Source organism: Procambarus clarkii, chromosome 53, assembly GCF_040958095.1.
Source record: "Procambarus clarkii isolate CNS0578487 chromosome 53, FALCON_Pclarkii_2.0, whole genome shotgun sequence".
NCBI classification, from domain to species: domain Eukaryota; kingdom Metazoa; phylum Arthropoda; class Malacostraca; order Decapoda; family Cambaridae; genus Procambarus; species Procambarus clarkii.
In genome coordinates this window covers 20,186,387-20,209,080 of record NC_091202.1, presented here as the reverse complement: position 1 = coordinate 20,209,080, position 22,694 = coordinate 20,186,387, and the positions used below count along the sequence as shown (strand labels likewise).

General features: G+C 53.0%; 1 protein-coding gene across 5 annotated transcripts in view; it reads right to left on the bottom strand.

Moving 5' to 3' along the window:
• LOC123767091 (adenylyl cyclase-associated protein 1) overlaps positions 1 to 21,272 on the bottom strand; it is a 148,868-nt gene extending 127,596 nt beyond the window's left edge. The window contains exon 1 of one of the 5 annotated variants that reach the window (XR_011222770.1): positions 1,306 to 4,972. Coding sequence is in view for 1 of the 5 variants with exons in the window: in XM_045756591.1 (XP_045612547.1) it covers positions 1,306 to 1,312 (7 nt within the window). In the remaining 4 variants the exon portion in view is untranslated. Of the gene's footprint in view, positions 1 to 1,305; positions 4,973 to 18,996; positions 19,139 to 21,118 lie in introns of those variants that run through there. The other 4 variants (XM_069304757.1, XM_069304756.1, XM_045756592.2 and 1 more) reach the window with 4 other exon arrangements.
• Between the last annotated feature and the right edge of the window lie 1,422 nt (positions 21,273 to 22,694).

The following is a 22,694-nucleotide window of genomic DNA, read 5'->3' as shown; positions in this document are numbered from 1 at the left end:
CACTCCCACAGCTGGTGGCCCAAGATGAGACGCCCCACTCCCACAGCTGGTGGCCCAAGATGAGACGCCCCGCTCCCACAGCTGGTGGCCCAAGATGAGACGCCCCGCTCCCACAGCTGGTGGCCCAAGATGAGACGCCCCACTCCCACAGCTGGTGGCCCAAGATGAGACGCCCCACTCCCACAGCTGGTGGCCCAAGATGAGACGCCCCACTCCCACAGCTGGTGGCCCAAGATGAGACGCCCCGCTCCCACAGCTGGTGGCCCAAGATGAGACGCCCCACTCCCACAGCTGGTGGTCCAAGATGAGACGCCCCGCTCCCACAGCTGGTGGCCCAAGATGAGACGCCCCACTCCCACAGCTGGTGGTCCAAGATGAGACGCCCCGCTCCCACAGCTGGTGGCCCAAGATGAGACGCCCCACTCCCACAGCTGGTGGTCCAAGATGAGACGCCCCGCTCCCACAGCTGGTGGCCCAAGATGAGACGCCCCACTCCCACAGCTGGTGGCCCAGGATGAGACGCCCCACTCCCACAGCTGGTGGCCCAAGATGAGACGCCCCGCTCCCACAGCTGGTGGCCCAAGATGAGACGCCCCACTCCCACAGCTGGTGGCCCAAGATGAGACGCCCCACTCCCACAGCTGGTGGCCCAAGATGAGACGCCCCACTCCCACAGCTGGTGGCCCAAGATGAGACGCCCCACTCCCACAGCTGGTGGCCCAAGATGAGACGCCCCACTCCCACAGCTGGTGGCCCAAGATGAGACGCCCCACTCCCACAACTGGTGGCCCAAATGCCTTGATTTACTAGATGAAAACCCCGCCCCACAGTACATAATTTTCAGATGAAATACTGACCAGAAATCCTTCCCCAATAATTGGAAAAATTTAGTACGTATGTGTGTATGTATGTGTATAGTTGTGTATATGCATATGAATATAGGTATATATATGTATGTGTATGAATAACTCAATAAATAATAATAATAAAGAGCCTTAAACAGAATAACGTGTGTGGAAGCATCGGAGTGTCTATATATGAATGCTTCACAGTATTCATCTATGGACATCCACATATGGTGAAACACACGTGAAGAACCTCTCACACACTCACAGCTCCCTGACAAGAGGGAGCCAGCTTAGCTTAGCTGCCAACACCCACACATGGTGTCAGCAAGGCGGACAGCCCGCCTGCTTTCATACCTCTCACTGTATTCCCCACTTCTATACTTCCCTTCACCTATGCCTCTCCTTCCTCTTTACTAAGAGAATAAACATAAGGCGAGTTGAACGAGCCAATGTTTACCACTCATCTGATAGGGACTCTCCACGTCCCATGAAGCCCCGTGTGAGTGTGTCCAGGCCGGCTCCTTGAGCAGGGTAAACGAGGCTCCGAAGGAAGGCAAGAAGGAACAAGGAAGAAACAGTGAAGAGACAGCTCGTCTTGGAGACAGACGCGGCCATGAGGAAGGCCAAATGGAACGTCTTTCCTACAGCCTGGTGGCTGTGGGACACCAAGCCGGGAAAGTGTAAGGTCGTGGTGGTGTAGGAGGGCCGCGTGCTGCAGTCTGACCTTGGTACACACAGTGCTTCAAGACGAGCCCAATCGTCTTCCCACCTGTACAGGCGAGAGGCGAGGAGATAGCAACGGTACCGTTATCTCTCCTTGTGCTCAAGCGCCGCTTTGTTCAGTCAATGTTGCACCACTGTACACGTCAGTTATCTTGCACCACTGCACACGTCAGTTATCTTGCACCAGTACACACGTCAGTTATCTTGCACCAGTACACACGTCAGTTATCTTGCACCAGTACACACGTCAGTTATCTTGCACCAGTACACATGTCAGTTATCTTGCACCAGTACACACGTCAGTTATCTTGCACCAGTACACATGTCAGTTATCTTACACCACTGTACACGTCAGTTATCTTGCACAAGTACACACGTCAGTTATCTTGCTCCAGTACACACGTCAGTTATCTTACACCACTGTACACGTCAGTTATCTTGCACCACTGTACACGTCAGTTATCTTGCACCACTGTACACGTCAGTTATCTTGCACCACTGTACACGTCAGTTATCTTGCACCACTGTACACGTCAGTTATCTTGCACCACAGGAATATGTTGCAAACCGCCTTGCATGAGGTGGTCAGTTGCAGGGCGTGTGATCAGAGCCCAATACACTCGACCCTCGGGGCAACACAGAGCCCAATACACTCGACCCTCGGGGCAACATTTACAAATGTAAACAAATATCCGGATGGGCGCCTTCCGCAGCGACCTGGGGCCTGATTCACCATATCCGGATGGGCGCCTTCCGCAGCGACCTGGGGCCTGATTCACCAAGCAGTTACGCAAGCACTTATGAACCTGTACATCTTTCCTCAATCTTTGACGGCTTTGGTTACTTTTATTAAACAGTTTACAAGCATGAAAACTTGCCAATTAACTGTTGTTATTGTTATAAACAGCCTCCTGGTGCTTCAGGGCTCATTAACTGTTTAATAATTGTAAACAAAGCCGCCAAAGACTGGGAAAAGATGGACAGGTTCGTAAGTGTTTGCGTAACAGCTAAAATTGTCCATGATTGAAGCTATAATAATTATATATATGATCAATATGCACAACAAATACTCATGTGGGTATCCCGGCCTCAGTGATGACCCTGGCCTCTAGTTATTGACCCCATGACCTCACAATATGTTCTTACTCAATACTCAACACATCAATTGTAGCGACGCCTCCATTACTCTTAAGATCACGCTCTACAAAATAATGAGCAGGAGAGAGAGGAAGGCAGCAGCAGGAGGCAGGACCCGCCACAACTCTCCACTAAGACAGGCGGGAGAGAGGAAGGCAGCAGCAGGCAGAAGAAGGCAGCAGCAGGATACCTGGTTGATACCTGGTTGATGGGGTTCTGGGAGTTCTTCTACTCCCCAAGCCCGGCCCGAGGCCAGGCTCGACTTGTGAGAGTTTGGTCCACCAGGCTGTTGCTTGGAGCGGTCCGCAGGCTCACATACCCACCACAGCCCGGTTGGTCCGGCACTCCTTGGAGGAATAAATCTAGTTTCCTCTTGAAAATGTCCACGGTTGTTCCGGCAATATTTCTTATGCTCGCTGGGAGGACGTTGAACAACCGCGGACCTCTGATGTTTATACAGTGTTCTCTGATTGTGCCTATGGCACCTCTGCTCTTCACTGGTTCTAATCTACATTTTCTTCCATATCGTTCACTCCAGTACGTTGTTATTTTACTGTGTAGATTTGGTACTTGGCCCTCCAGTATCTTCCAGGTGTATATTATTTGATATCTCTCTCGTCTTCTTTCTAGTGAGTACATTTGGAGGGCTTTGAGACGATCCCAATAATTTAGGTGCTTTATTGCGTCTATGCGTGCCGTATATGTTCTCTGTATTCCCTCTATTTCAGCAATCTCTCCTGCTCTGAAGGGGGAAGTGAGTACTGAGCAGTACTCAAGACGGGACAACACAAGTGACTTGAAGAGTAAAACCATTGTGATGGGATCCCTGGATTTGAAAGTTCTCGTAATCCATCCTATCATTTTTCTGGCTGTCGCAATATTTGCTTGGTTATGCTCCTTAAACGTTAGGTCGTCAGACATTATTATTCCCAAATCCTTTACATGCTGTTTTCCTACTATGGGTACATTTGATTGTGTTTTGTACTCTGTATTATGTTTAAGGTCCTCATTTTTACCGTACCTGAGTACCTGGAATTTATCACTGTTAAACATCATGTTATTTTCTGATGCCCAGTCGAAAACTTTATTAATATCAGCTTGAAGTTTTTCAATGTCCTCAGCCGAGGTAATTTTCATACTGATTTTTGTGTCATCTGCAAAGGATGATACGAAGCTGTGACTTGTATTTTTGTCTATATCTGATATGAGAATAAGGAAAAGCAGCGGTGCAAGGACTGTACCCTGAGGTACAGAGCTTTTCACTGCACTTGGACTAGATTTTATATGGTTGACCGTTACTCGCTGAGTCCTGTTTGACAGAAAACTGAGTATCCAGCGTCCTACTTTACCGGTTATTCCCATTGACTTCATTTTGTGTACTATCACGCCATGGTCACATTTATCGAAGGCCTTTGCGAAGTCCGTGTATATCACATCAGCATTCTGTTTCTCTTCTAATGCCTCAGTGACTTTGTCGTAGTGCTCAAGTAGCTGTGAGAGGCACGATCTTCCCGCTCGAAATCCATGTTGGCCTGGGTTGTGAAGGTCATTGGTCTCCATGAAATTGGTGACCTGACTCCTAATCACTCTCTCAAATACTTTTATGATGTGCGATGTTAGTGCAACTGGTCTATAATTTTTTGCCAATGCTTTGCTCCCTCCCTTGTGTAGAGGGGCTATGTCTGCTACTTTAAGTGCATCTGGTATCTCCCCCGTGTCTAAGCTCTTCCTCCACACTATACTGAGTGCCTGTGCTACCGGCACTTTGCATTTCTTTATAAATATTGAATTCCATGAGTCTGGACCTGGGGCCGAGTGCATGGGCATGTTTTCAATTTCTTTTTCAAAATTTAGTGCACTCGTGTTTATATCAGTTATATTTACAGGGGTTTGAATATCCCGCATAAAGAAATTGTCTGGATCTTCCACCTTCATGTTGTTTATTGGAGTGCTAAACATGTCCTCATACTGCTTTTTTAGGATTTCACTAATTTCTTTGTCATCCTCCGTGTATGAACCTTCACTTGTACGAATAGGTCCAATACTGGCAGTGGTTTTTGCTTTTGATTTCGCATATGAGAAGAAATATTTTGGATTTTTTCTTTATTTCCTGAATTGCTTTCTGTTCTAACTGCCTTTCTTCAGTTTCATATGAGTGTTTCAATTGGAAGAGAGAGAGGAAGGCAGCAGCAGGAGGAGGCAGGACCCGCCACAACTCTCCACTAAGACAGGCAGGAGAGAGGAAGGCAGCAGCAGCAGCAGGAGGCAGGACCCGCCACAACTCTCCACTAAGACAGGCGGGAGAGAGGAAGGCAGCAGCAGGAGGAGGCAGGACCCGCCACAACTCTCCACTAAGACAGGCAGGAGAGAGGAAGGCAGCAGCAGCAGGAGGCAGGACCCGCCACAACTCTCCACTAAGACAGGCAGGAGAGAGGAAGGCAGCAGGAGGAGGAGGAGGCAGGACCCGCCACAACTCTCCACTAAGACAGGCAGGGGAGAGAGGAAGGCAGCAGCAGGAGGAGGCAGGACCCGCCACAACTCTCCACTAAGACAGGCGGGAGAGAGGAAGGCAGCAGCAGGAGGAGGAGGCAGGACCCGCCACAACTCTCCACTAAGACAGGCGGGAGAGAGGAAGGCAGCAGGAGGAGGAGGAGGCAGGACCCACCACAACTCTCCACTAAGACAGGCGGGAGAGAGGAAGGCAGCAGGAGGAGGAGGAGGCAGGACCCGCCACAACTCTCCACTAAGACAGGCGGGAGAGAGGAAGGCAGCAGCAGCAGCAGGAGGCAGCAGGACCCGCCACAACTCTCCACTAAGACAGGCGGGAGAGAGGAAGGCAGCAGCAGGAGGCAGCAGGACCCGCCACAACTCTCCACTAAGACAGGCGGGAGAGAGGAAGGCAGCAGCAGGAGGCAGCAGGACCCGCCACAACTCTCCACTAAGACAGGCGGGAGAGAGGAAGGCAGCAGTAGGAGGAGGAGGCAGGACCCGCCACAACTCTCCACTAAGACTGGCGGGAGAGAGGAAGGCAGCAGCAGGAGGAAGCAGGACCCGCCACAACTCTCCACTAAGACAGGCGGGAGAGAGGAAGGCAGCAGCAGGAGGAAGCAGGACCCGCCACAACTCTCCACTAAGACTGGCGGGAGAGAGGAAGGCAGCAGTAGGAGGAGGAGGCAGGACCCGCCACAACTCTCCACTAAGACTGGCGGGAGAGAGGAAGGCAGCAGCAGGAGGAAGCAGGACCCGCCACAACTCTCCACTAAGACTGGCGGGAGAGAGGAAGGCAGCAGCAGGAGGAAGCAGGACCCGCCACAACTCTCCACTAAGACTGGCGGGAGAGAGGAAGGCAGCAGCAGGAGGAGGCAGGACCCGCCACAACTCTCCACTAAGACAGGCGGGAGAGAGGAAGGCAGCAGCAGGAGGAGGAGGCAGGACCCGCCACAACTCTCCACTAAGACTGGCGGGAGAGAGGAAGGCAGCAGCAGGAGGAAGCAGGACCCGCCACAACTCTCACTAAGACTGGCGGGAGAGAGGAAGGCAGCAGCAGGAGGAAGCAGGACCCGCCACAACTCTCCACTAAGACTGCTGAATATTCACGTAGCGTCTTTAATCCGGGAAGACGCTACGGAAGACTTCACTCTTCCAGAGGAGTGACTGTTGCCTCCGTGTCTCCGTGTCCTCCGTGTCTCTGTGTCCTAGTGTCCTCCGTGTCTCTGTGTCCTAGTGTCCTCCGTGTCTCTGTGTCCTCCGTGTCTCTGTGTCCTCCGTGTCTCCGTGTCCTAGTGTCCTCTGTGTCCTCCGTCTCCTCGTGTCCTCCGTGTCCTAGTGTCCTCCGTGTCCTCCGTGTCCCCGTGTCCTCGTGTCTTCCGTGTCCTCGTGTTCTCCGTGTCCTCCGTGACCTCGTGTCCTCCGTGTCCTCGTGTCCTCGTGTCCTCCGTGTCCTCGGTGTTCTCGTGTCCTCGTGTCCTCCGTGTCCTAGTGTCTTCCGTGTCTTCCGTGTCCTCGTGTCTTCCGTGTCCTCGTGTCTTCCGTGTCCTCCGTGTCCTCCGTGTCCTCGTGTCCTCCGTGTCCTCCGTGTCCTCCGTGTCCTCCGTGTCCTCGTGTCCTCGTATCCTCGTGTCCTCGTATCCTCGTGTCCTCGTGTCCTCCGTGTCCTCGTGTCCTCCGTGTCCTCTGTGTCCTCGTGTCCTCGTGCCACACACACCTTTACCACGCATCATTATCACGTAAATTGCATGAAGCGACTGCAACATCAGGACCAACTCTTGCAATTGTAAATGGTCATTGGAACCAGGTTGAGTGACCCGTGTCTCAACCAGGCAGTGTGTGGTACAGCTGGTAGCGTGAGGTACAGCTGGTAGTGTGTGGGGTACAGCTGGTAGTGTGTGAGGTACAGCTGGTAGTGTGTGGTACAGCTGCTAGCGTGAGGTACAGCTGGTAGTGTGTGGGGTACAGCTGGTAGTGTGTGTGGTACAGCTGATAGTGTGTGTGGTACAGCTGGTAGTGTGTGGTACAGCTGGTAGTGTGTGTGGTACAGCTGGTAGTGTGTGGGGTACAGCTGGTAGTGTGTGTGGTACAGCTGGTAGTGTGTGAGGTACAGCTGGTAGTGTGTGTGGTACAGCTGGTAGTGTTGGGTACAGCTGGTAGTGTGTGGGGTACAGCTGGTAGTGTGTGGGGTACAGCTGGTAGTGTGAGGTACAGCTGGCAGTGTGAGGTACAGCTGGCAGTGTGAGGTACAGCTGGTAGTGTGAGGTACAGCTGGCAGTGTGAGGTACAGCTGGCAGTGTGAGGTACAGCTGGCAGTGTGAGGTACAGCTGGTAGTGTGTGTGGTACAGCTGGTAGTGTGTGAGGTACAGCTGGTAGTGTGAGGTACAGCTGGCAGTGTGTGGTACAGCTGGCAGTGTGAGGTACAGCTGGTAGTGTGAGGTACAGCTGGTAGTGTGTGAGGTACAGCTGGCAGTGTGAGGTACAGCTGGCAGTGTGAGGTACAGCTGGCAGTGTGAGGTACAGCTGGCAGTGTGAGGTACAGCTGGCAGTGTGAGGTACAGCTGGCAGTGTGAGGTACAGCTGGTAGTGTGTGGTACAGCTGGTAGTGTGAGGTACAGCTGGCAGTGTTAGGTACAGCTGGTAGTGTGAGGTACAGCTGGTAGTGTGTGAGGTACAGCTGGCAGTGTGATGTACAGCTGGTAGTGTGAGGTACAGCTGGCAGTGTGAGGTACAGCTGGCAGTGTGAGGTACAGCTGGTAGTGTGAGGTACAGCTGGCAGTGTGAGGTACAGCTGGTAGTGTGAGGTACAGCTGGTAGTGTGAGGTACAGCTGGTAGTGTGTGAGGTACAGCTGGTAGTGTGAGGTACAGCTGGTAGTGTGTGAGGTACAGCTGGCAGTGTTAGGTACAGCTGGCAGTGTGAGGTACAGCTGGTAGTGTGTGGTACAGCTGGTAGTGTGAGGTACAGCTGGCAGTGTGAGGTACAGCTGGCAGTGTGAGGTACAGCTGGTAGTGTGAGGTACAGCTGGCAGTGTGAGGTACAGCTGGTAGTGTGAGGTACAGCTGGTAGTGTGAGGTACAGCTGGTAGTGTGTGAGGTACAGCTGGTAGTGTGTGAGGTACAGCTGGTAGTGTGTGAGGTACAGCTGGTAGTGTGTGAGGTACAGCTGGCAGTGTTAGGTACAGCTGGTAGTGTGTGAGGTACAGCTGGTAGTGTGTGAGGTACAGCTGGTAGTGTGTGAGGTACAGCTGGTAGTCTGTGAGGTACAGCTGGCAGTGTTAGGTACAGCTGGTAGTGTGTGAGGTACAGCTGGTAGTGTGTGAGGTACAGCTGGCAGTGTTAGGTACAGCTGGTAGTGTGTGAGGTACAGCTGGTAGTGTGTGAGGTACAGCTGGCAGTGTTAGGTACAGCTGGTAGTGTGTGAGGTACAGCTGGTAGTGTGAGGTACAGCTGGTAGTGTGAGGTACAGCTGGTAGTGTGAGGTACAGCTGGTAGTGTGTGAGGTACAGCTGGTAGTGTGTGAGGTACAGCTGGTAGTGTGAGGTACAGCTGGTAGTGTGTGAGGTACAGCTGGCAGTGTAGGTACAGTGTGGTAGTGTGTGAGGTACAGCTGGTAGTGTGAGGTACAGCTGGTAGTGTGAGGTACAGCTGGTAGTGTGTGAGGTACAGCTGGTAGTGTGTGAGGTACAGCTGGTAGTGTGTGAGGTACAGCTGGTAGTGTGTGAGGTACAGCTGGTAGTGTGTGAGGTACAGCTGGTAGTGTGTGAGGTACAGCTGGTAGTGTGTGAGGTACAGCTGGTAGTGTGTGAGGTACAGCTGGTAGTGTGAGGTACAGCTGGTAGTGTGTGAGGTACAGCTGGTAGTGTGAGGTACAGCTGGTAGTGTGTGGTACAGCTGGTAGTGTGAGGTACAGCTGGTAGTGTGAGGTACAGCTGGTAGTGTGTGGTACAGCTGGTAGTGTGAGGTACAGCTGGTAGTGTGAGGTACAGCTGGTAGTGTGAGGTACAGCTGGTAGTGGTGAGGTACAGCTGGTAGTGGTGAGGTACAGCTGGTAGTGTGAGGTACAGCTGGTAGTGTGAGGTACAGCTGGTAGTGTGGAGGTACAGCTGGTAGTGTGAGGTACAGCTGGTAGTGTGAGGTACAGCTGGTAGTGTGTGAGGTACAGCTGGTAGTGTGAGGTACAGCTGGTAGTGTTAGGTACAGCTGGTAGTGTGTGAGGTACAGCTGGTAGTGTGAGGTACAGCTGGTAGTGTGAGGTACAGCTGGTAGTGTGAGGTACAGCTGGTAGTGTGAGGTACAGCTGGTAGTGTGAGGTACAGCTGGTAGTGTGAGGTACAGCTGTAGTGTGAGGTACAGCTGGTAGTGTGAGGTACAGCTGGTAGTGTGAGGTACAGCTGGTAGTGTGAGGTACAGCTGGTAGTGTGTGAGGTACAGCTGGTAGTGTGTGAGGTACAGCTGGTAGTGTGTGAGGTACAGCTGGTAGTGTGTGAGGTACAGCTGGTAGTGTGTGAGGTACAGCTGGTATATTGTGAGGTACAGCTGGTAGTGTGAGGTACAGCTGGTAGTGTGAGGTACAGCTGGTAGTGTGTGAGGTACAGCTGGTAGTGTGTGAGGTACAGCTGGTAGTGTGTGAGGTACAGCTGGTAGTGTGTGAGGTACAGCTGGTAGTGTGAGGTACAGCTGGTAGTGTGAGGTACAGCTGGTAGTGTGAGGTACAGCTGGTAGTGTGAGGTACATGGTAGTGTGAGGTACAGCTGGTAGTGTGTGAGGTACAGCTGGTAGTGTGAGGTACAGCTGGTAGTGTGAGGTACAGCTGGTAGTGTGAGGTACAGCTGGTAGTGTGAGGTACAGATGGTAGTGTGTGAGGTACAGCTGGTAGTGTGAGGTACAGCTGGTAGTGTGAGGTAAGCTGGTAGTGTGGGGTAAGCTGGTAGTGTGAGGTACAGCTGGTAGTGTGTGAGTACAGCTGGTAGTGTGAGGTACAGCTGGTAGTGTGTGAGGTACAGCTGGTAGTGTGTGAGGTACAGCTGGTAGTGTGGGTACAGCTGGTAGTGTGAGGTACAGCTGGTAGTGTGTGAGGTACAGCTGGTAGTGTGAGGTACAGCTGGTAGTGTGAGGTACAGCTGGTAGTGTGGGGTACAGCTGGTAGTGTGTGAGGTACAGCTGGTAGTGTGAGGTACAGCTGGTAGTGTGAGGTACAGCTGGTAGTGTGGGGTACAGCTGGTAGTGTGGGGTACAGCTGGTAGTGTGAGGTACAGCTGTAGTGTGAGGTACAGCTGGTAGTGTGAGGTACAGCTGGTAGTGTGTGAGGTACAGCTGGTAGTGTGTGAGGTACAGCTGGTAGTGTGTGAGGTACAGCTGGTAGTGTGTGAGGTACAGCTGGTAGTGTGAGGTACAGCTGGTAGTGTGTGAGGTACAGCTGGTAGTGTGAGGTACAGCTGGTAGTGTGAGGTACAGCTGGTAGTGTGTGAGGTACAGCTGGTAGTGTGAGGTACAGCTGGTAGTGTGAGGTACAGCTGGTAGTGTGAGGTACAGCTGGTAGTGTGTGAGGTACAGCTGGTAGTGTGAGGTACAGCTGGTAGTGTGAGGTACAGCTGGTAGTGTGGGGTACAGCTGGTAGTGTGAGGTACAGCTGGTAGTTGAGGTACAGCTGGTAGTGTGAGGTACAGCTGGTAGTGTGAGGTACAGCTGGTAGTGTGTGAGGTACAGCTGGTAGTGTGAGGTACAGCTGGTAGTGTGTGAGGTACAGCTGGTAGTGTGGGGTACAGCTGGTAGTGTGAGGTACAGCTGGTAGTGTGTGAGGTACAGCTGGTAGTGTGAGGTACAGCTGGTAGTGTGAGGTACAGCTGGTAGTGTGGGGTACAGCTGGTAGTGTGTGAGGTACAGCTGGTAGTGTGAGGTACAGCTGGTAGTGTGAGGTACAGCTGGTAGTGTGAGGTACAGCTGGTAGTGTGAGGTACAGCTGGTAGTGTGAGGTACAGCTGGTAGTGTGAGGTACAGCTGGTAGTGTGAGGTACAGCTGGTAGTGTGTGGTACAGCTGGTAGTGTGAGGTACAGCTGGCAGTGTGAGGTACAGCTGGTAGTGTGAGGTACAGCTGGCAGTGTGTGGTACAGCTGGTAGTGTGTGGTACAGCTGGTAGTGTGAGGTACAGCTGGTAGTGTGAGGTACAGCTGGTAGTGTGAGGTACAGCTGGTAGTGTGTGAGGTACAGCTGGTAGTGTGAGGTACAGCTGGCAGTGTGTGGTACAGCTGGTAGTGTGAGGTACAGCTGGCAGTGTGTGGTACAGCTGGTAGTGTGAGGTACAGCTGGCAGTGTGAGGTACAGCTGGTAGTGTGAGGTACAGCTGGCAGTGTTAGGTACAGCTGGTAGTGTGAGGTACAGCTGGCAGTGTGTGGTACAGCTGGTAGTGTGAGGTACAGCTGGCAGTGTGAGGTACAGCTGGTAGTGTGAGGTACAGCTGGCAGTGTTAGGTACAGCTGGTAGTGTGAGGTACAGCTGGTAGTGTGAGGTACAGCTGGTAGTGTGAGGTACAGCTGGTAGTGTGAGGTACAGCTGGTAGTGTGAGGTACAGCTGGTAGTGTGAGGTACAGCTGGTAGTGTGAGGTACAGCTGGTAGTGTGAGGTACAGCTGGTAGTGTGAGGTACAGCTGGTAGTGTGAGGTACAGCTGGTAGTGTGAGGTACAGCTGGTAGTGTGAGGTACAGCTGGTAGTGTGTGAGGTACAGCTGGTAGTGTGTGAGGTACAGCTGGTAGTGTGAGGTACAGCTGGTAGTGTGAGGTACAGCTGGTAGTGTGTGAGGTACAGCTGGTAGTGTGTGAGGTACAGCTGGTAGTGTGAGGTACAGCTGGTAGTGTGAGGTACAGCTGGCAGTGTTAGGTACAGCTGGTAGTGTGTGAGGTACAGCTGGTAGTGTGAGGTACAGCTGGTAGTGTGTGAGGTACAGCTGGTAGTGTGTGAGGTACAGCTGGTAGTGTGAGGTACAGCTGGTAGTGTGAGGTACAGCTGGCAGTGTTAGGTACAGCTGGTAGTGTGTGGTACAGCTGGTAGTGTGAGGTACAGCTGGTAGTGTGAGGTACAGCTGGTAGTGTGTGAGGTACAGCTGGTAGTGTGAGGTACAGCTGGTAGTGTGAGGTACAGCTGGCAGTGTTAGGTACAGCTGGTAGTGTGTGGTACAGCTGGTAGTGTGAGGTACAGCTGGTAGTGTGAGGTACAGCTGGCAGTGTTAGGTACAGCTGGTAGTGTGTGGTACAGCTGGTAGTGTGTGGTACAGCTGGTAGTGTGAGGTACAGCTGGCAGTGTTAGGTACAGCTGGTAGTGTGTGGTACAGCTGGTAGTGTGAGGTACAGCTGGTAGTGTGAGGTACAGCTGGCAGTGTTAGGTACAGCTGGCAGTGTTAGGTACAGCTGGTAGTGTGTGGTACAGCTGGTAGTGTGAGGTACAGCTGGCAGTGTTAGGTACAGCTGGTAGTGTGTGGTACAGCTGGTAGTGTGAGGTACAGCTGGTAGTGTGAGGTACAGCTGGTAGTGTGAGGTACAGCTGGTAGTGTGAGGTACAGCTGGTAGTGTGAGGTACAGCTGGTAGTGTGAGGTACAGCTGGTAGTGTGTGAGGTACAGCTGGTAGTGTGTGAGGTACAGCTGGTAGTGTGGGGTACAGCTGGTAGTGTGAGGTACAGCTGGTAGTGTGTGAGGTACAGCTGGTAGTGTGAGGTACAGCTGGTAGTGTGAGGTACAGCTGGTAGTGTGGGGTACAGCTGGTAGTGTGTGAGGTACAGCTGGTAGTGTGAGGTACAGCTGGTAGTGTGAGGTACAGCTGGTAGTGTGGGGTACAGCTGGTAGTGTGGGGTACAGCTGGTAGTGTGTGAGGTACAGCTGGTAGTGTGAGGTACAGCTGGTAGTGTGTGAGGTACAGCTGGTAGTGTGTGAGGTACAGCTGGTAGTGTGTGAGGTACAGCTGGTAGTGTGAGGTACAGCTGGTAGTGTGTGAGGTACAGCTGGTAGTGTGTGAGGTACAGCTGGTAGTGTGAGGTACAGCTGGTAGTGTGAGGTACAGCTGGTAGTGTGTGAGGTACAGCTGGTAGTGTGTGAGGTACAGCTGGTAGTGTGAGGTACAGCTGGTAGTGTGAGGTACAGCTGGTAGTGTGAGGTACAGCTGGTAGTGTGTGAGGTACAGCTGGTAGTGTGAGGTACAGCTGGTAGTGTGAGGTACAGCTGGTAGTGTGGGGTACAGCTGGTAGTGTGGGGTACAGCTGGTAGTGTGAGGTACAGCTGGTAGTGTGTGAGGTACAGCTGGTAGTGTGAGGTACAGCTGGTAGTGTGTGAGGTACAGCTGGTAGTGTGTGAGGTACAGCTGGTAGTGTGTGAGGTACAGCTGGTAGTGTGGGGTACAGCTGGTAGTGTGAGGTACAGCTGGTAGTGTGTGAGGTACAGCTGGTAGTGTGAGGTACAGCTGGTAGTGTGAGGTACAGCTGGTAGTGTGGGGTACAGCTGGTAGTGTGTGAGGTACAGCTGGTAGTGTGAGGTACAGCTGGTAGTGTGAGGTACAGCTGGTAGTGTGAGGTACAGCTGGTAGTGTGAGGTACAGCTGGTAGTGTGAGGTACAGCTGGTAGTGTGAGGTACAGCTGGCAGTGTGTGGTACAGCTGGTAGTGTGAGGTACAGCTGGCAGTGTGAGGTACAGCTGGTAGTGTGAGGTACAGCTGGCAGTGTGTGGTACAGCTGGTAGTGTGTGGTACAGCTGGTAGTGTGAGGTACAGCTGGTAGTGTGAGGTACAGCTGGTAGTGTGAGGTACAGCTGGTAGTGTGTGAGGTACAGCTGGTAGTGTGAGGTACAGCTGGCAGTGTGTGGTACAGCTGGTAGTGTGAGGTACAGCTGGCAGTGTGTGGTACAGCTGGTAGTGTGAGGTACAGCTGGCAGTGTGAGGTACAGCTGGTAGTGTGAGGTACAGCTGGCAGTGTTAGGTACAGCTGGTAGTGTGAGGTACAGCTGGCAGTGTGTGGTACAGCTGGTAGTGTGAGGTACAGCTGGCAGTGTGAGGTACAGCTGGTAGTGTGAGGTACAGCTGGCAGTGTTAGGTACAGCTGGTAGTGTGAGGTACAGCTGGTAGTGTGAGGTACAGCTGGTAGTGTGAGGTACAGCTGGTAGTGTGAGGTACAGCTGGTAGTGTGAGGTACAGCTGGTAGTGTGAGGTACAGCTGGTAGTGTGAGGTACAGCTGGTAGTGTGAGGTACAGCTGGTAGTGTGAGGTACAGCTGGTAGTGTGAGGTACAGCTGGTAGTGTGTGAGGTACAGCTGGTAGTGTGTGAGGTACAGCTGGTAGTGTGAGGTACAGCTGGTAGTGTGAGGTACAGCTGGTAGTGTGTGAGGTACAGCTGGTAGTGTGTGAGGTACAGCTGGTAGTGTGAGGTACAGCTGGTAGTGTGAGGTACAGCTGGCAGTGTTAGGTACAGCTGGTAGTGTGTGAGGTACAGCTGGTAGTGTGAGGTACAGCTGGTAGTGTGTGAGGTACAGCTGGTAGTGTGTGAGGTACAGCTGGTAGTGTGAGGTACAGCTGGTAGTGTGAGGTACAGCTGGCAGTGTTAGGTACAGCTGGTAGTGTGTGGTACAGCTGGTAGTGTGAGGTACAGCTGGTAGTGTGAGGTACAGCTGGTAGTGTGTGAGGTACAGCTGGTAGTGTGTGAGGTACAGCTGGTAGTGTGAGGTACAGCTGGCAGTGTGAGGTACAGCTGGCAGTGTTAGGTACAGCTGGTAGTGTGTGGTACAGCTGGTAGTGTGAGGTACAGCTGGTAGTGTGAGGTACAGCTGGCAGTGTTAGGTACAGCTGGTAGTGTGTGGTACAGCTGGTAGTGTGAGGTACAGCTGGCAGTGTTAGGTACAGCTGGTAGTGTGTGGTACAGCTGGTAGTGTGAGGTACAGCTGGTAGTGTGAGGTACAGCTGGCAGTGTTAGGTACAGCTGGCAGTGTTAGGTACAGCTGGTAGTGTGTGGTACAGCTGGTAGTGTGAGGTACAGCTGGCAGTGTTAGGTACAGCTGGTAGTGTGTGGTACAGCTGGTAGTGTGAGGTACAGCTGGTAGTGTGAGGTACAGCTGGTAGTGTGAGGTACAGCTGGTAGTGGGCAGCTTTAAAATAAATTACCTTTCAAGGTGAACATTTGGAGAGCAACAGTCGCAGTTAATGAGGAATTGGCACCAGGAGAAGGTAGTGAGGGAGGGGGGGGGGGAGGTGAGGGAGAGGGGGGGGAGGTGAGGGAGGGGTGGGGAGAGGTGAGGGAGGGGTGGGGGAGAGGTGAGGGAGGGGTGGGGGAGAGGTGAGGGAGGGGTGGGGAGAGGTGAGGGAGGAGGGGAGAGGGAGAGAGGGGTGAGGGAGTGGGAGGTAAGGAAGAGAGGGAGTGAGGTAAGGAAGAGGGGAGTCATTACACAAGCAACAGGTGATGAAGGTAACGCAGACAGAGACAAGTGGGGTGCCCCAAGGCTCGTCCTGGGACCCCTACCCTTCCTGGAGCTCAGGAACCACCTACCCTTCCTGGAGCTCAGGAACCACCTACCCGAAGGAGTGAGCGCGTTCATACCAATGTCTGTAACCAACACATAGGTAACTATGAACGCAAAAACAGGAGGACTGCAAAGAAGACCCCAGACATTCTCCAAGACTGGGCAAACAAATGGTTGCTAGTATTCAACCCTAACGAGTGTAAGGTGATAACAATTCAGAAAAGACTACCTACCTTTGTGTTAGGTAGATAGGTCTTGTTAACAGCATTTGGGGGAAGACAACTACAGGGACCTCTGAGAGAGATCTGGGAGAGGACACCTGTCCAACACCCACACCAGAGGCACACACAAACAACGAAACATCAGCATCGTGTGAAACGCTGCCCAAGACCATAGTGATCCTTAGAAACCTCAATCAGAACTTTTCAAGGCAACCTACACAGTCATTGTTTGGTAAACGACGATATATGCAACACCGATTTGAAATCCTTGTAATAAACCAAAATTTTATAACCAGTGAGGATTGTAACAAGGTTACTGGCAGAGCGACGACGGGAGAGCCGTGAGGAAGGGGTTAAGGAACTGCGACGACGGGAGAGCCGTGAGGAAGGGGTTAAGGAACTGCGACGACGGGAGAGCCGTGAGGAAGGGGTTAAGGAACTGCGACGACGGGAGAGCCGTGAGGAAGGGGTTAAGGAACTGCGACGACGGGAGAGCCGTGAGGAAGGGGTTAAGGAACTACACCAAAGGTGCCTGGAGGACACAAGAGAGGGGGACATGATCACACACAAGACACTGAGGAAAGTAGATAAGGTGGAGAAGACTCGCCTCCAAGTTGAGAACAAACAGGACCCGATGACCTCACTAGCCGCAGCACATGTAAAGGAGTAAGAAATTTCAGTAAATATTGGTATTAGTTGTGGAAGTGTCCATCCACAACTTTGATGCCAGAGTTGTCCAAGACTTGGAATGTGAGAAAAGTTCACTAATAACACAATGGCTACAAGGCGGCGGCTCATAAGCCAGCCACAAAAAATGCTCTTCAACACTTTAACATCAAACATGGCCTCAGGTTCACGCTTTAATTACACTAGTTTAGTGAGTTACACCACGTATGCGCGCACGCACACACGTACGCATATACGCACACGCACGCACGCACCCGGAATTCCTGAAACCAGCAACTTCACGAACAAGAAAACACAGAATCAAGTTAAGTAAACAAAGGTGCCGAAAAAAATTAGAAAGTTTTATTTCAGAAAGAGAGAGGAACACGGTTGGAGCAAGCCGGGCGAGGTGGTGGCGGCGGCCAACACCGTAGTACTTTCATAGCGTTATACGACAAAGAGTCCTGGGAAGACGGGACACCCCGAGCGTAGCTCTCATCCTGTAACTACACTTAGGTAATTACAGAAGGAAACGGACACGGATGACATACACTAAAACAACGTTGAACGAACGTAAATGGCTGTGAACGTTTTAGAGTAATACTGAACAAATGGGATGGAGTAGAGACTGATGAGTAACTCGATAACTTGTTTCAAAGGTAGACAAGATAAGACAAGATAAGAAACAGGAGACCAGAGACTCTCCGCAGGAGACAACCCCACAGCATGAAAGCCGGAGCTCAAGAGTTCGCGCTCGACCCTGCAAACATATTTGTGTGTACACACACACACACAATCTGGAAGACAGAAGAGTAAGGGGAGACATGATCACTACCTACAAAATTCTCAGAAGTATTGATAAGGTAGATAATGATAAACTGTTTAACACGGGCGGTACGCGAACAAGTGGAAACTGAGTACCCACATGAGCCACAGGGTCGTTAGAAAGAACTTTTTCAGTGTCAGAGTAGTTAACAGGTGGAATGCATTGGGCAGTGATGTGGTGGAGGCTGACTCCATACACTGTTTCAAGTGTAGATATGATAGAGCACAGTAGGCTCAGGAACCTGTACACCAGTTGATTGACGGTTGAGAGGCGGGACCAGAGAGCCAGAGCTCAACCCCCGCAAGCACAACTAGGTGAGTACACACACCAAGACCATTACACTGGCTGTAACTGATGAAAATACTTGAGTAAAAGAGTGAAGGTGGACCCATGTTGGGTGATGCTGGCCCATGTTGGGTGATGCTGGCCCATGCTGGGTGATGCTGGCCCACGTTGGGTGATGCAGGCCCATGTTGGGTGATGCTGGCCCATGTTGGGTGATGCTAACCCATGTTGGGTGATGCTGGACCATGTTGGGTGATGCTGGCCCATGTTGGGTGATGCTGGCCCATGTTGGGAGTGCTGCCCTACCCACCACCTCCACCAGACGCTGACAGCACACACACACTGTAAGAGACGCAGTACCCGCTTCTCTCCTGCCTCAGCTTGACAGCTTACCAACACAAGAGCCAGCTGTCATCTCGAGACAAATATGAAAACAAAAAACCGCATATAATCACATTTCCTGTTTTCGGTTTCATTCACAAGATAAAAAGAAATTAGCAAGACCATAACTGGAGGAAATCATTCAGCGCCTAACATACTGAATGTTTCCCCTTCAAGCTTATCAAAAGCAAGCTGTGTTTGTCATTTAAGGAGTAACTAAGAAAATGTGGAATATATTCATGGAGGAATGTGAGGGAAGAATGACTTACGACCTCAATAATTACAACAGTAAAAGTAGGGAAATGCCAGCGAACTACACTACCATCAGCAGACACACACACACTGGTGTTATTGGTCACACTGCTTAGTGTGTCGTGGACAGCAGCGTTGTCACACTGCTTAGTGTGTCGTGGACAGCAGCGTTGTCACACTGCTTAGTGTGTCGAGGACGACAGCGTTGTCACACAGCTTAGTGTGTCGTGGACAGCAGCGTTGTCACACTGCTTAGTGTGTCGTGGACAGCAGCGTTGTCACACAGCTTAGTGTGTCGTGGACGACAGCGTTGTCACACAGCTTAGTGTGTCGAGGACGGCAGCGTTGTCACACTGCTTAGTGTGTCGTGGACAGCAGCGTTGTCACACAGCTTAGTGTGTCGTGGACAGCAGCGTCGTCACAGCTTAGTGTGTCGTGGACAGCAGCGTCGTCACAGCTTAGTGTGTCGTGGACAGCAGCGTCGTCACAGCTTAGTGTGCCATAGACGGCAGTGTCGTCGTTTTCTGTAGCACACCTCCACCACCACCGGGGAGACAGAGCCGCTCTGTGCTCCAAGCCTCCCGGACCCACAGGGGCTCCCCCACCACCACCAATACTCACCAGGACTATGACTCCCACTATTGACACTATACAGGTGTGGCAAGTGTCAAGTATACTCACCAGGGGTGTGGAGACGGGGCCTAGAGGCTAGGGAGAGAGAGTGAGGGAGCGAGAGGCAGCAGGCAGCACTGAGGCAGCAAGGAAACTGCCACCATAGATGATGGTAGCCCTACCTACAGCTAATTCCGTCCTCCAGTTTATGTTGGTGGCGGCTGGAGCTGGGCGGTAGTGTGGGTGTGCCTGCGGGGTGTGGGGGAGGGGCTGGCACCCTGCACCAGTATCGGTGCCCGTGCTTGCTTCACTCGCCTCCTATAATGCACCACCACAGAAAACTAATTCTGTATTTATATAACTAGAGATGAACAAGTTTCTTATATTATGAAACTCACTAAAAATACTGTGCCAAACTGTGCCAAAGGGGCGACTGTGCCAAAGGGGTCAAGGGTGCCTCTGTGACTGCCTCCCACATTGTCTTCTACAACCCTTAAGGTCCAAGATGCATCACCCCTTCAATAATAACTATTACCAAAACTTGGCATGGATTTGCGGCGTGAAAATATGGTCTTGGAAGTTTTCTCTTGCGTGAATGTGACAAGATAATGAAAACGGGGGTGAGAATGTCATAGTCTACGGTTCACTGTCCTGTCGCGTTTTCCTTTATTGGGAGCACTATAGAGACCGACCAGCCGGCCCTCGACCCGGGGCGGCCTGCCAGCCCTCGACCCCCTCGACCTGGGGCGGCCTACCAGCCCTCGACCCCCTCGGCCCGGGGAGGCCTGCCAGCCCTCGACCCCCTCGGCCCGGGGCGGCCTGCCAGCCCTCGACCCCCTCGACCTGGGGCGGCCTACCAGCCCTCGACCCCCTCGACCTGGGGCGGCCTACCAGCCCTCGACCCCCTCGGCCCGGGGCGGCCTGTCAGCCCTCGACCCCCTCGGCCCGGGGCGGCCTGTCAGCCCTCGACCCGGAGCGGCCTGCCAGCCCTCGACCCCCTCGATCTGGGGCGGCCTACCAGCCCTCGACCCCCTCGGCCCGGGGCGGCCTGCCAGCCCTCGACCCCCTCGGCCCGGGGCGGCCTGCCAGCCCTCGACCCCCTCGGCCCGGGGCGGCCTGCCAGCCCTCGACCCCCACGACCCGGGGCGGCCTGCCAGCCCTCGACCCCCACGACCTGGGGCGGCCTGCCAGCCCTCGACCCCCACGACCCGGGGCGGCCTGCCAGCCCTCGACCCCCACGACCCGGGGCGGCCTGCCAGCCCTCGACCCCCACGACCTGGGGCGGCCTGCCAGCCCTCGACCCCCACGACCCGGGGTCTACCCATATCTAAACAATTGCAGTGTATCAGAGCGCCTTTGCCACAGTACCCCATAAAAGCCTGATACAAAAGTTGGAGCAAGAAGCAGTAAGGTAAGGTGCTCCAGGGAGTGGATAAGGGAGTAATGTGAGCAACAGCAAGCAGCGAGTAACTGTGAGGGGGGCGGGGGGTTATCTTGAGGTTATCTTGAGATGATTTCGGGGCTTTAGTGTCCCCGCGGCCCGGTCCTTGACCAGGCCTCCACCCCTAGGAAGCAGCCCGTGACGGCTGACTAACACCCAGGTACCTATTTTACTGCTAGGTAACAGGGACATAGGGTGAAAGAAAATCTGCCCATTGTTTCTCGCCGGCGCCTGGGATCGAACCCGGGACCACAGGATCACAAGTGCAGCGTGCTGTCCGCTCGGCCGACCGGCTCCCTCGGCTGCCCGGGGTCATGAGCGTGGTCAGATGGTGGACAAGGAGGTGGACAAAGACACTATTTAGCACGGGTGGAACACGAACAAGGGGACACAGGTTGAAGCTCAGTACCTAAATGAGCCACAGAGACGTTAGAAAGATTTTTTCCAGTTGCATAGTTAAAAGATGGAATGCATTAGGCAGTGATGTGGTGGAGGCTGACTCCATACACAGTTTCAAATGTAGATATGATAGAGCCCAGTAGGCTCAGGAACCTGTACACCTGTTGATTGACAGTTGAGAGGCGGGACCAAAGAGCCGAAGTTCAACCCCCCATAAGTACAACTAGGTGAGTACAGTCACACCACTCACACACGTGACTACACAGTCACACCACTCACACACGTGACTACACAGTCACACCACACTTCACCTCCACCTAACTACCCGTCAGCCACTAACAAGCGTCTCACCATGACAGTTGAGCGGGCGCCACCTCTCACCCAGGTCGCGTGAACGGTCACATCTAAGATGGCACTCTTCTGTCTGTAATGGGAAAGGAGTTGATTTCCTCAGAGGGGCAATGTAGAGAGAGTCATTCTTCAGACGACTGCGCCGACGGCACTCAAAGGTCACAGGTCAGCCACAGGAAAGGTCAGATGATAGTCTTACCTCCACAGACGCTCTTTCAGCTCGACTTCAATGGCCTCCATGTGGTTCCTGTCGGGGTTGAGCGCCACTTAAAAGCTGACGAGGCGCTCAAGTCTCAGCGGAGGGAATGGGTTCCCCAGACGCCCTTGTCCAACTGAGCGGGGCTCCTGCTACACGTGGGGCCAAGGCCGACCTGCCAGTAGCCTGTGCTGCAGTAAGTAACGTTCTCTGCTACTTGGGCGGCCGTAATGTTAACGCTGCGTTACTTGGGCGGCCGTAAGGTTAACGCTGTGTGTTACTTGGGCGGCCGTAAGATTAACGCTGTGTGTTACTTGGGCGGCCGTAATGTTAACGCTGCGTTACTTGGGCGGCCGTAATGTTAACGCTGCGTTACTTGGGCGGCCGTAAGGTTAACGCTGTGTGTTACTTGGGCGGCCGTAAGGTTAACGCTGCGTTACTTGGGCGGCCGTAAGGTTAACGCTGCGTTACTTGGGCGGCCGTAAGGTTAACGCTGCGTTACTTGGGCGGCCGTAAGGTTAACGCTGCGTTACTTGGGCGGCCGTAAGATTAACGCTGTCTGTTACTTGGGCGGCCGTAAGATTAACGCTGCGTTACTTGGGCGGCCGTAAGATTAACGCTGCGTTACTTGGGCGGCCGTAAGATTAACGCTGCGTTACTTGGGCGGCCGTAAGATTAACGCTGTCTGTTACTTGGGCGGCCGTAAGATTAACGCTGTGTGTTACTTGGGCGGCCGTAAGATTAACGCTGTCTGTTACTTGGGCGGCCGTAATGTTAACGCTGCGTTACTTGGGCGGCCGTAAGATTAATGCTGCGTTACTTGGGCGGCCGTAAGGTTAACGCTGCGTTACTTGGGCGGCCGTAAGGTTAACGATGTGTGTTACTTGGGCGGCCGTAAGGTTAACGCTGTGTTACTTGGGCGGCCGTAATGTTAACGCTGTCTGTTACTTGGGCGGCCGTAATGTTAACGCTGCGTTACTTGGGTGGCCGTAAGGTTAACGCTGTGTGTTACTTGAGCGGCCGTAAGGTTAATGCTGTGTGTTACTTGGGCGGCCGTAAGGTTAACGCTGTGTGTTACTTGGGCGGCCGTAAGGTTAATACTGCGTTACTTGAGCGGCCGTAAGGTTAATGCTGTGTGTTACTTGGGCGGCCGTAAGGTTAACGCTGTGTGTTACTTGAGCGGCCGTAAGATTAACGCTGTGTGTTACTTGAGCGGCCGTAAGGTTAACGCTGTGTGTTACTTGGGCGGCCGTAAGGTTAACGCTGTGTGTTACTTGGGCGGCCGTAAGGTTAACGCTGTGTGTTACTTGGGCGGCCGTAAGGTTAACGCTGTGTGTTACTTGGGCGGCCGTAAGGTTAATGCTGCGTTACTTGAGTGTA